Source organism: Sebastes fasciatus, chromosome 9, assembly GCF_043250625.1.
Source record: "Sebastes fasciatus isolate fSebFas1 chromosome 9, fSebFas1.pri, whole genome shotgun sequence".
NCBI lineage: Eukaryota > Metazoa > Chordata > Actinopteri > Perciformes > Sebastidae > Sebastes > Sebastes fasciatus.
Genome location: NC_133803.1, coordinates 13,184,340 through 13,198,049, shown reverse-complemented (window position 1 = coordinate 13,198,049; position 13,710 = coordinate 13,184,340). Strand labels below are relative to the sequence as shown.

Sequence of the window (13,710 nt, the reverse complement as noted above, 5' to 3'; positions counted from 1 at the left end):
AATGATTCATCTGTAACTATGAAGCATTTAAAATTTGTGACAGCTCTAAATCCCGCCCCTGACTGGCCTCTTCTCCATGGCAACAGCAGCTGAGGCTCATGGGTATTGTATAGTATTTAGACCATGGACTATATACAAGAAGTGGACATGGTAACTGTGAAGTCACCCATTGGTTTGTGGACTGCCGTTTTGACGCCTCAATTTCGTCATTTTGGCCGTCGCTATCTTGGCATCTCTTTTTTTGTAACCAGAAGTAACACGAGAGAGTGGAGCTGAATAAGGTATTTTTAGGCAACCATAATGTTAATATTAACTTTCATGAACAGAAAACACACTGTGAAAGGGTTAAAGTTCTAAGACAAAAACATGGACAATGCCCAAACCAGACCACGCCCAAACCAGACAACACCCAGACATGACAATGCTGTGGTAGTGACCTGTCAATCATCACCTGCTTCATGGTCTATTTGACTCTAAATGGGACCATCATATACTCATTGAACAACATGCTGTATTGAAAAAAGACTTGAAACTGGCGATTGAGACCATAAACTCATGTTTACAATGTTTACCGAGGTAATAAATCAAGTGAGAAGTAGGCTCATTTTCTCATAGACTTCTATACAATCAGACTTCTTTTTGCAACCAGAGGAGTCGCCCCCTGCTGGCTATTAGAGAGAATGCAAGTTTAAGGCACTTCTGCATCGGCTTCACTTTTCAGATCCGGAGGTTGCCGCCTGATTTAGACCTGTCCACCATGACAAAATTCTGGACAAAACATGACACCTCAAAAACAAAGTTGAACTAATTAAAACTGGAAGATAAACCCAAAACTATCTGCATTGCTATGTGAGAATTTTCTTTGTAAGATGGGTGAAGGGACCCCTATAGGATCCCTTTTACCCTGATGTGATGGACAGTATCATTATAGTTATTCCCCTAATTTATTATCCATACATTCAGCCTCTCTCCCTCTCTCTTGCTTGCCATATGGATGCCCCATTTGTTGCAGTGATGTATGAGATGCTGCAGTATACCGAGGGTGGGTAGAGACTGTCGGGGGAGAACTGAAGTCTGGATAAGACCCACAGATTGAGTACCTGAGCTCAGCAACTGCTCGACTCCTGAATTTATCGGACATACCGGAGATGCTGGACCGCTCTGGAATTAAGGGCCACATCTCAGGGGCTGCTAATCTTGGTTGCAGTCGCAACATGCAGTTGCTGTCTAACTTTGAGGGGTAACTTTTGGTCCCAACTTGCTTTTCTTAAACTAATCAAGGTGTCACACAGCTATTTGACCAGCAAGGTGATTATTGCTGCCATATCAGCAGTTTAACTCACTGTATTATTAGAGTATTATAATAACAGGGATGCTGGTGATGGGGGGGGGAGGCAGTTGTATGATGCAGAGATGCACGATAAAGAAATGCTTTTATTTTCTCTCTCTAAAAACACCGCTCAGTCTAGTAAGGTTTGTGCAGCTGAAGCATACTAAACAGCACTATTTGCAGAATTTAAGATATTTATGACAATTGCTTTGGCAGAGATGGATAGGACCGTGACAGAGCACTACCCTGCTTGCCAACAGACTCTGCTCTATTCAATGACTTAAAAACCAATTGGGTGATCTGAAATAAACAACATTTAATGATACAGAGCACAGATGAAATGATAATCTGCCGCTTTATTAGCACTCCACAGAGTGCGTCTTCAATGGGATTTTATTACCATACCACATGCTTTGGTTTAGTGACAACAGTCTGGGGGCACTTCTTTTGCCATCAGAAATTGTTCAGAGTTTGTTAATTAAGCCAAGCTGCTTCGCCGACATACAGAGTTGGCACGAGATAAAATCAGTGAGGTGAAAAAAGAGAAACTCAGCTATAGGCTGTTCTTTGCTCCTCGAACGCAGTGGGCTTATTGCTTCAGTCGTACAAATCATGCTGCTGTTACATCTATAATGTTTGCTTCTCAGTTAGATGAAACCCAAATGCACCCCGGTGCCTCATTTATCTGCTGTAAGACATAATGAAACAATTGGTCAAAATCAAATGACAGATAATGCCCTTCATGGGCTCATACCTTTTATTTACTGTTATAAATATTCTTACCTACCCACTCTGCTTAAATCCCCAGATTGAAAGCCACACTTACTTACGGTAATGGCTAAACCCTTGAAAACAAATCAAAGAAAAAGCCTGTCTGATCAATATGGGCACAAATAGACACACAGAGACACACTGCAGCATTCTGGCTGTAACACGAGAGTTCCTGCAGTACTTACAAAAATAAATTGAGGAGAATGAACACAGGATAAGATATACACACACTCCCCCTCATTCTGTTACCCTCCTTAATAACTCATTACAAGCGTAGTTTCTGATCACTGCACATGCTTCTGAATTTGCCTCTCTGGAACAGAGCATCTATCTATCTATCTATATCTACATATAATCACAGAGCTGACACTGAGACCGACACCATTTCACGCTCGCATTCACACCTACGGGTAATTTAGAGTCAACAATTAACCTAACCTGCATGTCTTTGGACTGTGGGAGGAAACCGGAGAACCCGGAGAAAACCCTGCTAACACAGCGAGAACATGCAAACTCCGCACAGAAGATTGCAATCCGATGACCCAAAATGCATTTTAATGCCAGGTGTTCAAGGGGGTGACAGTTGGAGCTGTCTGTTGTATATACTGTATATGTTGTGATGTTTTAATTTGGTGTAATCTTGTTTTATTGCACTAGTTGTATTTATGTTCTATGTTGTAATGTCATGTATCGACTTGCCTTCTGTCGCGTCATTGTAAGAATGAGAATTAGTTCTCAGTTGACTTATCTGGTTAAATAACGGTAAAATAAATACATATATTTTTAAAAAAAATTAAAAATTAAAAAAAACTTTGTTGCAGTGCACATCTTGATTAAGCCTCACCCTGTATGCTTTGTCACATTAATTATTTAGGATCTTTGCATGAATCATGACAAAGATTGTAATCATCTACTGTAAGAATTATCATTCATTGTGTTTGGCAAAAATGAGACATTCTTTTCTTATCACTGACCTTGGCCTTGTTTACGTCAACATCTTTAGAACAGCTGGATGGAGAAGTAGGTGAACAGCTTCATTCTATTTAGGTGAACTCCATCTGTTTTAAAAACATAATTTAGTCCCACGAGAGTCTTCACGGATTGGTGGGCTGACAAGATTTGAAAGGATCTTAAGTTAAGGCAGACACCAGGTCATCAGGAGAGACTGATCGACCTTAAATGGTTAAGGTTAGGCATTGACTTCGAATGGTTAAGGTTAGACATTGACCTTGAATGGTTAAGGTTAGGCATTGACCTTGAATGATTAAGGTTAGGCATTGACTTTGAATCGTTAGGGTTTGGCACTAACCTTGAATGGTTAAGATTAGGCATTGACTTCGAATGGTTAAGGTTAGGCATTGACATGGAATGGTTAAGGTTAGGCATTGACCTTGAATGGTTAAGGTTAGGCATTGACTTTGAATGGTTAGGGTTTGGCACTAACCTTGAATGGTTAAGATTAGGCATTGACTTCGAATGGTTAAGGTTAGGCATTGACATGGAATGGGTAAGGTTAGGCATTGACCTTGAATGGTTAAGGTTAGGCATTGACTTCGAATGGTTAAGGTTAGGCATTGACATGGAATGGGTAAGGTTAGGCATTGACCTTGAATGGTTAAGGTTAGGCCTGGGCCTTTCTGTTGTTGAATCTTATTTTTTGATGGCGACTCAGGCTCATTCATTAGAGGCTTAAATCTGTTTTCCAGTTTTATTGACTACACAGCTGCTCTCTGTTTTGCAGTGGTGAGAGTGGCTGTCGCTCTGCAGCATTCTGTCTCTGTTATCCTGCTGAGATATTGATGAAGGAAAGCCTTTTGTTTTTATTTTTGCTTCTACTTAGACCAACATCAGACACAAAGCTCCCATTTTGATGCACCAGTAGTAGAACTTTCAGTTTAGTCATGTTCCTTATAGGCAAGCCAGCGGCTCATGTATGGGTCAGTTTTGGTGTTCATTTGCAGAAGTTCTTGATTAGTGTGTGGCCCAGATCAGGGAATATGTCATCAAAATCTCCAATGTGAGGTGCATTGTGATGTTAAAGTAATGATCTTCATTTAAATAAATGTCTGTATTAAGTTACTGTGAATGCAAACCAAACATTTTCTACTGCTGCTGCTTCGCATTAAAAGCATTCAACTGTGAAACACAAGTTGACTTTTATCATGAAGCAGACACAGGAAATGCACCGTGGTTTGTCAGTGAGTCTGACACTGACCGCCATCGTTCATCAAAAATGCATCTACAAAACGAGACAAAGGTCATTTTTTATTATTCTTTGACAGCGGATCAGCTTTAAATATTTCATGGAGTAATGGAACAGTCTGGAGCAGCCACAGTGAGCTGTTAGATGAAGATCTGCAGGGGACAGACTGCAAATCTACAACTTCTCAGCAAGGTAACTACTTTCTCTTTCGCTGTTCGCAGACTCATGCCGTGAGCAGCATACAATCAGATCACGGTTGTTCACAGAATGATGGAAAAAGCCAAATTATTTCCTGACTTCTTAAAACATCAATAGTTTGTTTTGCTGCCCCCAGTATTCTGAGACGTGTAACGTTAGTATTAAACCGCATTTTCTCTTACCACCAGTAAACAGGGTGTTGCCAAATCAACCAGGACTGCAATCTTACGAATTGCCAATTTAAGTTTGTCCACTTTCCATTTCCACACCATCTACTCTGAACATAAAGTCAATCGGCCTCACGCAATAACATTTTCATATTCTTATTCTAAACATCTCTTACCTTTTTTCCCTGAGGCTTACTCGTATGAGTGCTTCAAGTTTTAACATGATCAACCACCTTCATGATGTGTTCATCATTTGATCATTAACATAATCAAGTCTTAGGTTGAAGCTAAGATGAAACTGGAATTACCGCCTCGTGGTTGTATGCCTCCGCCAACCAGTAACGTTGCATCCATGTCTGTCCAAAATCACAGCTCACAGAGACCTTGACTTGTGACCACCAAATTCTAATCAGTTTATCCTTGAGTCCAAGTGGATATCTGTGCCAGATGATATACAATTCCCTCAAGGCGTTCCTGAGATATCGCTTTCACAAGAATGGGACGGACATGAGGTCACAGTGACCTTGACCTTTGACCATATATCAGTTCATCCTTGAGTCCAGGGGGACGCTTGTGCCAAATTTGAAGAAAATCCCTCCAGGGGTTCCTAAGATATCACATTCACGAGAATGGTATGGAAGGACAGGCGGACAATCCATAAACATAATGCCTCTGGTCACGGCTGTCTCCGCCACGGAGGCATTAAAAATATCAAATTAGTCAGTGATGGCTTTACAGGACCCAGAAATTAGAAAATATTACTACAGCTGTCATCTGAGCAGAGCCACACTCACAGATATAAAGAATGGTTTGACATGAATTAAGATGCCAAAAAATGTCTTGCTGGAGCAACGCGGTGACCTAGAAGGGACGCGGTCAAGTGGACGTGACAGTCATGGAAATAGACAAGAGAATACATTTCATTACAGATAGACGTTATACAACAACAGAGGAGGTTCCCCTGGACGGCAACTTTCATTAGCTCCTGGGGCAGCTTTTGGAGTGTGAGAATTTTGCTTTTTATAGCACATTTAGTTTTATTTTTGTTTGTTTAAGCTGATTTCAGCATGTTTAAACTCAGAATTCATTCAGATTAAGGCATTACAATTTCTAAGTCAAACAAGGTTTTTTTCCTTCTGTGGAGAAAGGCAGACTATCTGTACATGACTTGAACGACATGACTGGTACCACATAACTGGTACCGCGTGACCCGTACCACGTGACTCCTTTTGACACTTTGTATAAGAACAAATCAGTGAAGCCCAATGATTTCTCATCCACCTGTATCTGATATGAAACGAGAAACCTGTTTTCAAGTTCCAGTAGGCCCTAGCAGACATTTTGACATTGTCATTGCAGGGTAAACACAGACGTAATCAATAACATGAATTATGTCCCCGTTCCATTTAGGTGGGTCAGGGCTGTTTTGTGCATGCTATAGCCAAAGAACGTATATTGATAAGAAGTGAAAGCTAATTGTTCGTTCCATTGCAACATCAGCACCCAGCAGCAAAGCTACGCTTCCGCCATTTTGGACTGAAAGCGACTACCGGACGCCAGTGAAACGTCCGTCTACAAAGAGTCGTACAAAAGTAACACAAAAATATTTCTAATCTATTGTCATATTCTACCGAAAAGGCCTGTGTTGAACAATAAAATATTATAGATAATAAGCGTTTTCAGTCCAAAATGGTGGCAGCAACTGTTGTCTAACAAACACTTGAGTTTGGTCTCTTTGCGTCTATTCTGTGATACACTAAATAGAACAGGACCATAATTAATTTCATCAATTACACCTGTGTTTGCCTTGCTACGACATATGTCCAAATGGCTGCTTTGAAAAGGGCCTACATGGTTTTACCAAGCCCCCAGGAAGAGCGCCGGTCGTTGATCCCAACTTTTGTAGTGGTCAAACGGCGGCACTGCAACTTCTGTGTCCGTCACGTGATGCCATTGGGCCCAAAAGACTTTTTCCCATAGACTTCAATTGGGAAAGAGACATCTGTAACTCAGCGGATCATTTCTTTAGAGGTAAATCACTAATAGCCCTTATTTAAATCATCAGGTCATAAAAGTTATAAAATGCACTTATAGCCAAATCCAGAGTTATTTTTCCCTTCCTCCGTTCATGTGAATGAGACCCAGGCCGAGGCTGGAACGCCAAGCCGTGACGACGGCATAACGTTGGGACCCCATGGCCGAGTCATGTGACCGAGCGGACGCTACTGCGCATGTTCCACATGCCCAAGATCCGGGTACTTCTCCAGACGGAAGTCGAGCCATTTTGTCTTCATGCGCCACTGAGCAACTTTCATAGGAATGAACGGGGCCCCGCCTCAAACGCTGTATCCAGTTCTCTTAATACATCCATTGGTTTTACACCCAAATCTGGGTCAGTTTGACACAATGTACTCGTCAAGGGAGAAGGCAGAGGAGGCATCTTGTAGAAAATGTTACATAAAGCAAAAATCCTGAAAAGCATGTCCAGGACAGGGCAGTTTTCATTTTCTTTGCACAAAATGCCCAAGGGTATGTATCCAAAATGAGTTGAAAGTGTTGTGAATATCTGAAATTCATCCAAGATAATCCAAAAAGACAGCAGAGTAAGAGACAGCCCTTTTTGTACTTTTGTATATAAAAACAAGCTCTATTGTAGTGCAGTGTATTCAGCAAGGATACAAAGTTTAAATCTATAATTTGTGATTTTGAGCATGCTTTTGAAGCCACTCTCACTCAGGCCCATGTGAAAACAACCGAGAAGTTCCACTGTGCAAAGTGCATTGCCTGGAGAGTGTTTCCCAAACAGCTGTCTGTTTCCTGTTTTAGAGAACAAGGTAACAAGTGGGTTCAGCAGTGGAGGCTTTTGGAGTGTAGTGACAAATGACACAAGGTTACAGCTTGAGTCGATTTCCCACCTGCTTCTGAGCCATTTTATAGCTCAGAACACATCAGAGCGCTTACGCCACACAAAACCTCTGTGTATTTTGACAGAAATACAAAAACCTAGAGCGTTAATCCAGTCGTTGTTTCTAGAAAGAAATCTGACGTCTTATGGGACCTCATAAAATCCTAGATCCTCATATACTCTGTGACATGGTCAGCTGTACTTCCTATTTCACTTCCCACTGCTGTGAATGGTTTACTTATTGGTCACAGTTGGGCCATACATTCCCCAGAAACCCTTGCAAATGATATTGGCGGTATAATCTATTTCATCATCCATTGTACTGTAGTAAAACATGCTATAGTGCAACGCCTAATATATCATATACAATTCTGCCGGTAGCTGCACATTTACTTTTCTGGCTTACTCTTTCCTTATCCCTGATACTCATGTTATGATTCTTCTTCTAACATTATTAGTATTTTTATTTATCTGTCTAGCCTTAGTCAGATCACTGTTAATGCAATACTCTCCATACATTCCCTGCACATCACTGCACCAAACCATAATACTGCATTTATATTGTACATTTCAAGAAATCTTCTTATCTAATTCTTATTTAAACCATTCTGGCATTTATATTTAACACACTTAAGAGATCCCACTTCTCAGCATTTTGTATTTACCTGTAAGCATTTTGTATTTACTTATTTGCACTGTGGTTATATGTTATATATTGCATGATTTAATGCAAATATATTTGTACATATTTCTTATATTCTCATTTTTTGATTATTATTTTCTTATATTTCTCTACATATATTGTGTTTATATTGTGACATTATGTACATATTGTAGCATTATGTACATAATTGACATGTTACATACTACTTTATTTCTATTTTCTTACATTTCTTTTGTTTATATAAGAGCAACTGTAATGCCCCAATTCCCCGGGAGCAATAACGTATTCTGTGATTCTGAAACACCTCCTGTAAGCATCCATCTTTCACACTGAACCAAACTATCATACAAAAAAAACAGCATTTAATGCAGCATTAACAACACTGACATCAACGACAGCGAAAAAGGGCCCACCTGTAAATGATGCATGCGCTGTTTCGACAAGTGTCACAATTTGCTGTGTCTTGTCCTGTTCGGTAGGTGAGCCTGTGAACAGAGAGATGAAAAGATATATGTGATCTCCAGTGACAGGCTTTAGCTTCCATATTTTCAATACCTGTGGGCATAGGCTATCAGCCAAAATTTGTTCAGCTTGTTTTTTTTGTTTTTTTTTACCTTGTTTATTTCCCAACAGTTGAAAATGCAGCAAGGGCTCTGATCCTGCAGTTCTCTCAGATATGGCTAATCAAGTGTGTAGACTTGCTGATTTTACATAACGGGATTACCTCGCTTTGCCACAACATAGTTTTAAAACAGGTTCTGTGTCTCTATCCTATAGGCAACAGGAAGTAGGTAGCGACTAAAAGCTGCATGAATCATGCATAATGGAAAATCAATACCTTTATATTCTGAGCTATACTGTACCTTTTATTTCTAGTCCAACTCAATTTGCTACAGACATAATGAACATCAGGGATTCAAAAAAGCAATCACCAAGACAAATTGTATCTGCTCTTTTTATTGCATAGGTGCACAGCCCTGAGGTTTCTGTGGTCTTTACTGTGTAAGAGTTGAGATTTGTTATGTTGAAAGACCTCCACAAAGGACCGACATAAGCCATCTCTCTGGGCTTATGCGTACACATGTCAAAGATGACACATTAAATATGCAACGGCTTTGTTGCCCGAGTCCTCGCCTTTCAAATCGCCTGTTTTTATTTATTTATATGTCCTCATTTGAGTTTACGTAAGCATGCACTGGGCCTGCATAATGCTATTTGCGCTATAAGTCACTGCATGCAGTGGCAGGCTGCAGTGGTCTGGGGGATGATGGGAGGGGCTGTGTTAGAGCCGCACATGTAATTACTTGCTGTCACGGCAGCCCCCTTCGCCCTGTTGGATGACATGTGGAGGGCTTGGACCTCAACCGCTCGCCATGACATGAGAGGTGACCTCATCGGGGGAGACAGAGCAGCGCGTGGATCGAAAATGCTGATGGGAGCTCAAGGTCAACAAGTTCATCCATCCTGCCCTGCTACCAAATGAAGTCTCTCTGAACAGCTGTGAGCAAGGACAGTAACTCACCGCACAGACAAGGTCCACACTGACGCTGTGCTTGCTGCCTGGCTTTTCATGTACATCCTTGTAATTTAAAGAGCTTCGCTCTGATAATCAAAACGTATTAACCTAAATTCATAATCACCGCGTGTACTCAGCACACTTCCCATTCAGGGTAAAATGCTCATGACCCAGTATAGTGTCAGTGTATTAAAAAGCACAGAATGTCACAGAGAAAGATTTCATAGATGCTTCATGGGGGAAAAAAAATAACTGCACCTCTGAAAGTCGCTCTCTAAGCCGACTATTTGTTGGCACAGATTTCGCTGCTGCGTTGTCTGCCCACGTCAGCTGTCCTGGGATATGTTCTGCCCTCGTCATTCCACTTTTACTGTCCACACCCCCTGCCTACGTGGCTGCTGCTCTGCCTGCATGAGCACTGCATATTATTTTGTTTTCATTGATAACCTGTGGTGGAAAACTACAATCAGATCAGGACGCTTTGTCTCAAACTGTTTTAAATTCTGGGTAAATACTGTATGTCATCCTATATTATACACGTGATTTGTATATAGTCTAGAGACACAGCAGACATTTTTTTACTGCAGCATCGTGACTCGCATGGTTAGAGACCTTCATATCTAATCCTATAACAGTATTGTGGCAATTTTATCAATATAGTATAACCTAAAGTTGACATGCATCACACATAATGTAGAAAAAATAACGAGCTATGGACTGAAAAAACGAGGTCATGCAAAAGACTAATATTCTGTGTGTAACTGTGTTGTTGTCTGTTTTGCAACCACTTTGAGATAAAAACCTTGAACACTGCAGTTTATGTTTCAGGGTTTTAAGATATATTCAGTTATGAAACTATAATATCTAGGGCTGTCACTCAAACTCACAAAATATTGAATCGGGATTAATCACGAATTAATCGTTCATTTTTTATCTACCTTAAAGGGAGATTTGTCGAGTATTTAATACTCTTATCAACATGGGATTGGATAAATATACTGCTTAATGCAAATGTATGTATATATATATATATATATATAAATATATTATTGGAAATCAATTAACAACACAAAACAATGACAAATATTGTCCAGAAACCCTCACAGGTATTGCATTTGGCATAAGAAATATGCTCAAATCATAACATGGCAAACTCAAGCCCAACAGGCAACAACAGCTGTCAGTGTGTCAGTGTGCTGACTTGACTATGACTTGCCCCAAACTGCATGTGATTATCATAAAGTGGGCATGTCTGTAAAGGGGAGACTTCTGTGGGTACTCATACAACCCATTTTCATTCAGATATCTTGAAGTCAGAGGTCAAGGGACCCCTTTGAAAATGGCCATGTAGGTTTTTCCTCGCCAAAATTTAGCACATATTGAGCGATTCCTTAGGTTTTTCCAGTTTCATATGGTTCAAGTATCTTCACTCTAGCTTTAAAACTGAGCCCGTTACAACCTAAAAATTGCAAGTTGCGTTAATGCGTTATTAAAGTGTTAACTTTGACAGCCTTAGTAATATCATAAGTGCCTAACATCAAGCATTGTCAAGTGTCACTGACCCACTGTGAAAGAGATGACAAGCACATGGTTTTAATGTTGTTTCCTCTTTGCAGGATGTCACTGATGACTATCCAACATTTCGCGTGAGTTCATCAATCTTACAGTAAAGGGATGTGAAACAGATGACAAGCACATGCATTGTTTTGAGCTCCTGTACTTTTGCACGTAATATGTTTCTCGCCTGTAAAAGACTCATGGGGCATGTGAGGGGCAGGAAGTAAAATCCCCAAGTCAAATGGAGAAGTGGCATATTTTGTAATAATGTAATTTCAAGGGCTGTCAAAGTTCCCCATGTTATGATTTGAGCATCTTTTTTTATGCTAAATGCAGTACCTGTGAGGGTTTCTGGACCATATTTGTCATTGTTTTGTGTTGTTAATTGATTTTCAGTAATAAATATATACATACATTTGCATAAAGCAAGCATATTGCCCCACTCTATGTTGATAAGAGTATTACATACTTGACAAATCTCCCTTTAAGGTACATTTTGAACAGACAACGAAAAATGTGCCATTAATTCGTGATTATTCACGATTAAATATTTCAATCGATTGACAGCCCTAGAAGTGGAGATAACGCCTATGAATAAAATCCCTTCTTACAAACATTGTGCCTATACCTTTACTGGACCAATGGACTACTTTATCCTTTCACTGAATGTATGTATGCTAAAAGCTGTGGGCTTAAAAATCACTGGGCATCATGTATTTATTCCCGGTGAGAACAGGGAGGCTTTTAGTTGGATTCATCTCAAAGAGTAGCTTTAAAGAAGGCTATCTGACTGTCCAGCCATGCCAAAATGGTAAGAGTACTGTGGAAGGCATTGCTTTGCGTCCTGTAACTGCACCTCTCTAATAACGCTGAATGAACACAACACAGTGTGGGCACTATAGGAAGGCACAGTTTCGTGGAGATGAAAGGCAAAGCGTTATGAGGCTGCACTAATTGGTCCTTTACAACTAAGTTCCACAGAGTCACACCGGGGTGCCTTTTCCTCGAACTGGATATGGATAAAACTTAAAATACAATTTGCTTTGTGTTGCTATGGGCTTTAGAAATGGAGTACATTGATTCGTACAATATCTCTGCTGTAGGAGCCTGGCCGTGGACATGGCTCGAGGACTTTATGAAGCTAGTTAATGAATTTTTCTCCTTTACAGGTACGGCTCTAATGAAATATGACACATTAAGAATTATTGGGAGCACACTTGCCCTTGCATTAAAATGACACAGAGAGACAGTATTAACAGGCATTGTGCTGTGTATTTGAAATGCCCCATTAGACCTTGATGGTTGAACATATCACACCACTCGTAGAATGTTTTAGCCATGCTAGCGCTATGGCTCGGTGATCATCTGACTTTTAAGTAATTTGTTTTCTCTTATTCAGTGAAATATCTCAATCTACTTAAAGGAACTTGAAGCATTGGCGCTACATTTTGCTCAGATATTCATGGTTCTCAGAGGATGAAGCCTAATGACGTTTGTGATCCCCTGATGTTTCTTCTATCGTCACCATGAGGTTGACTTTTTTGGGCTTTATTGAAATATCTATGGTAAACATTATACCTGCTAAACATTAACAATAACAGCAATGTCAGACTGATGTGAGCATGTTAGCACAGTGATGTGAGCCTGATGGTACGCTGGATGTAGCAATGGTGTAGGAAAATATCCATACATGCAGGGTTGGATATTAACTTTTTTGTCTACCTGCAACTGTGGCTGGTGGATTCCAAATTTGACCAGCCTCTCAATAGATCACCATTGCTTTTTTGGCTGGTGGTCGAAGCAAATCTAGCAGCCACTTGCATATAATTTCCAACCCTGGATACACGTGAGTATCTTAATATTGTGTTTTGTGATATTGATTCTTAAAAAGACTGTATCGATTGTTAATTAATAGTTTACATGCAGAGATTCGTGACAGACAGTCGCTCAGTTTGACCAAAAAGTAGTGCAGTAATGTTGGATGTGACAGGGACTGTGATAAATGCAAATACAGATCCCACTGTTCTGATTGCATAAAAAAGTAAACTTTTTTTTAACTCAGATTTCATGCATACTGTATGGCGGTGTGCTCTTTATACTATGACAGTTTTCCTAAAATTAGATTAAAGAAGGGCAATATATCACCTTGCTTACAGTATCGCAATATATTGAATAGTAGCCCCTGTATCGCATCGTACGTGTCGTATTGCCAGATTCTTGCCAATACACAGCCCTAGGATGTAGACTCTTTGTCTAGTTAAAGGATCATTTAGGTCTTATTTTTCTAGTTTAGCACATCATTGTAACTGTTCATAATAAAATTGCACTTAAGTGAATTGCTAAAATCTGGGAACACAGTGACATCGCTAAAAAGAAATCTGACGAGGCAAGAAAACCCC

At 40.1% G+C, this 13,710-nt stretch overlaps 1 protein-coding gene across 1 annotated transcript in view; it reads right to left on the bottom strand.

Annotated features, from left to right (window-relative positions):
* insyn2ab (inhibitory synaptic factor 2Ab) overlaps positions 1-13,710 on the bottom strand; it is a 43,865-nt gene that overhangs the window by 7,971 nt on the left and 22,184 nt on the right. Inside the window, exon 5 of the mRNA XM_074646125.1 lies at positions 8,652-8,723. Coding sequence (XP_074502226.1) covers positions 8,652-8,723 — 72 coding nt within the window. The remainder of the gene's footprint in view (positions 1-8,651; positions 8,724-13,710) is intronic.